The 2,855-nt window shown below is 45.8% G+C and overlaps 1 protein-coding gene across 1 annotated transcript in view; it reads right to left on the bottom strand.

Moving 5' to 3' along the window:
* LOC109951802 (collagen alpha-1(IV) chain-like) overlaps positions 1–2,855 on the bottom strand; it is a 21,881-nt gene that overhangs the window by 3,261 nt on the left and 15,765 nt on the right. The window contains 3 exon segments of the mRNA XM_020586494.1: positions 394–606; positions 932–1,030; positions 1,134–1,259. Of these exon segments, the coding sequence (XP_020442150.1) occupies positions 394–606; positions 932–1,030; positions 1,134–1,259 (438 nt within the window).

Here is a 2,855-nt window from a genome sequence, read left to right as displayed (position 1 = left end):
GGGTGAGTTTGTGGGGGACAACTGTGGTGAAGGCAGAGCTGTAGTCAATGATGAGTATCTTGATGTAGGAGTCTCCATTTTCCAGGTGAAAGGGAATAGTGCAGGGCAGCCGCGATGGTGTCTGTTGGGGCCGGTAGGCATACTGCAGGGTGTCCAGGGTGTCCGGTATATTGCTCTGAATGTGGGCCAGCACCACTATCTCTCGTTTTCTGAGTTTCTAAGTAAATGTAACAGTACCATCTGCTGACAAATATAATAGCAGTGATGTAAAAAGTACTGTATGCCCCTTTGAAAAACAGCATAAAACCCAAGCAAAGTACAAATACCTCAAAGCTATACTTCAATACAGTAAATCCACTAAGTTACTTTTAGCAGCAGCGGTGAAAACGTTACCCAGGTCTTGTCCGTGAGCTCGGCTGTTTCCATGGATGAACAGCAGTGAGTATCCAGTGTACACCCTCACGGATCCTGCAGGGCATTTTGGGATAAAGAGTGCTTGGCTGTGCCTGGTGAACAGGAAGCTGCCCTTCACTGGTGTCTCCTCACAGGGACCCAGTGGACCCGGAACACCTTTAGCACCAACTGTACCACATGCACCTGGGGTACCTGTCAACACAGAGCCAGTTCTGGATGACAGGCAGCACTGTACAGCTGACTCCAGTGCTTCTCAGATCAAGGACAGCAAATGTCCAAGTGGACTGCAGCATACAAACCAGACTTCTGGATATAGACTGGACATATCAGAGGACTAATGGGTTTGCTGAAAAATGGCAGGTATTTAGAGCTGTTTACCGTTTAGTTTTAAATCAACGATAAACACTAATGAACAATATCAAACTGTGAAACATATCCAGCTTACAGCATCTGTAATACGTCTGGTGTTAGTTGTGTGGTTCTGTGCAAATAAATGACAAGAGAACAGACTCAGTACCTCTTGGTTCGAGAAGCCCTCGGTCTCCCTGCTCCCCTTTCGGTCCAGGAGAACCACCTGGTCCTCTTTTACCAGCTGACCCTCTCCTGCCCTTAAGACCTGCAGCCACCATACACAGCAGTGCCTCTAAAAACTGCAGTTACATTGTTTGTCTAAAACCATATTTATGCTGTTTGTGTGTTTACAGGATGTCCATCCTCACCTGGATATCCAGGAATTCCATGGCTCCCTGGGTGTCCACTTTGTCCTTGGGGTCCAGGAGGTCCAGCCAAGCCCAGGTCTCCTGGCACCGCCGTCCACGTCAAGTGTGCATTCATCCCCTTCTGGCCTGCAGGGGGAAGTATTCGGGACTACATACAGTACATCTAGCAGCACGCTGTACTTTTGCCAGTGGCAGTCCACTGAGAATAGTACCCTGTAGTACTGTGTCAGAGCAGTAATCAGGTAGTCTGGCTGCTGTGAGTTGACAGCAGGGTCTTCACTGTGTGATGTCACTGTGTTACCTGTCCTTCCAGGTGACCCTGGAGCTCCTTGTGAGCCAGCATTACCTAGTGGTCCATCCTCTCCCTTGTGGATGTCTGGTCACCTGGTGAGCAGGAGATCACACCTCCCTGCGCTGGACTGTGATCTACACCGGGTGTCTGTGTGTATGTGTGATGTTAATTTGTATGTTAAACTGGCCAGGTGGTCATCTCAGGATGTCGAGCCCTCGGTCTCTGCAGGACATCCCAAGACAAAGCAGAACTTGTAATATGTTAAGTGGGTCTGTGTGTGAATGCAAAACAAGCCAACTTGTCTTTGTCAAAATGTGAATTGGCTGTCTGGTCGCGGAGAGATGCAGACACCAAAGACAGCTGGAGACGGTATGTGGGTTGTTAGATATGAGACAATGGTATGAGTTTTATAGATGTGTATTGTATCACTTTTGGTATAAAAGGCCTGCCCCTTTACCAGTCAGATAGAGAACTCTACGCGACTGCTAAGTTGTGTCCGACGTCTCTCCATGCTGCATGAAATAAAAGAATTCTTCGAAGCTACTCCGGGTCTCCAGGCATCTTTATTGGGTCCTGCACGTTTCCACTACCACACCAATAAGCTGTGACTCAAAACCAAGTACAGTCAGTGACAGTACTGCAAACAATAATAGGAGATTGTCAGATGGTTCAGCATCACCAGTTATAAAATCACCGTCATCATGTTAGAAACGTTGGCTTTACCAGCTGTTGCTTCACTGAAGGAGAAAAACCTGCTTTGTGTCTATAAACAAAGTTTAAGTTCTGCTGAAGTTGTTCTGTAAATTCTCATCAGTGTTGGCGACCAGTGAACTACTGGGAATTAAACTGGTAGTTTGGCTCCATTTTTCAGAAACTTGATGCTACATTCATAGTTGTGCAGTGACTGAAGTAGTTAAATTACCTTGTTGCCACTTTTTGTGTAGTTAACTACTGCAACTACAAATACTTTGGGCCCATAAAAGGAAAGTTTTATATTTTTATTTTACCATTGCTTCTCTCACCCCAGCCTCTGTTCGGATCAGAACATGGACAGACTGTTCATGTGTCATATGAACAAGAGACTCTGCTCTGAGAAGTCGTAGTAAACGACGGCCCAGTTCGACCAGTGTTCAAGTCGTCCACATGGTCAAAAAGGTGCATGTTCACCACTGTTTTAGTTGTTAAGGTCGAACAAGTCACATGTTGCAAAACTGACAAGTTCCACAACAGGCTCATATATTTATACACAGTACAAAATACAAATCTGTTTACAAGAAATATATTATATATTGTAGTGATCCTTCACTTGGCATGTTATGATGTTCTAAATTGTTATGGTTACTTGATGGGTGTGGAGCTTGAGGGGTTAAGAGGTGTGAGAGCGGGAGGGAGTGAAGTGTGGGGGATTTTGAGCTACAGAGAGTGTTAGC

Source organism: Monopterus albus, unplaced genomic scaffold (assembly GCF_001952655.1).
Source record: "Monopterus albus unplaced genomic scaffold, M_albus_1.0 scaffold410.1, whole genome shotgun sequence".
Taxonomy (NCBI): domain Eukaryota; kingdom Metazoa; phylum Chordata; class Actinopteri; order Synbranchiformes; family Synbranchidae; genus Monopterus; species Monopterus albus.
The sequence above is the reverse complement of the archived record's forward strand: the minus strand, read 5'-3'. Positions and strand labels throughout refer to the sequence as shown.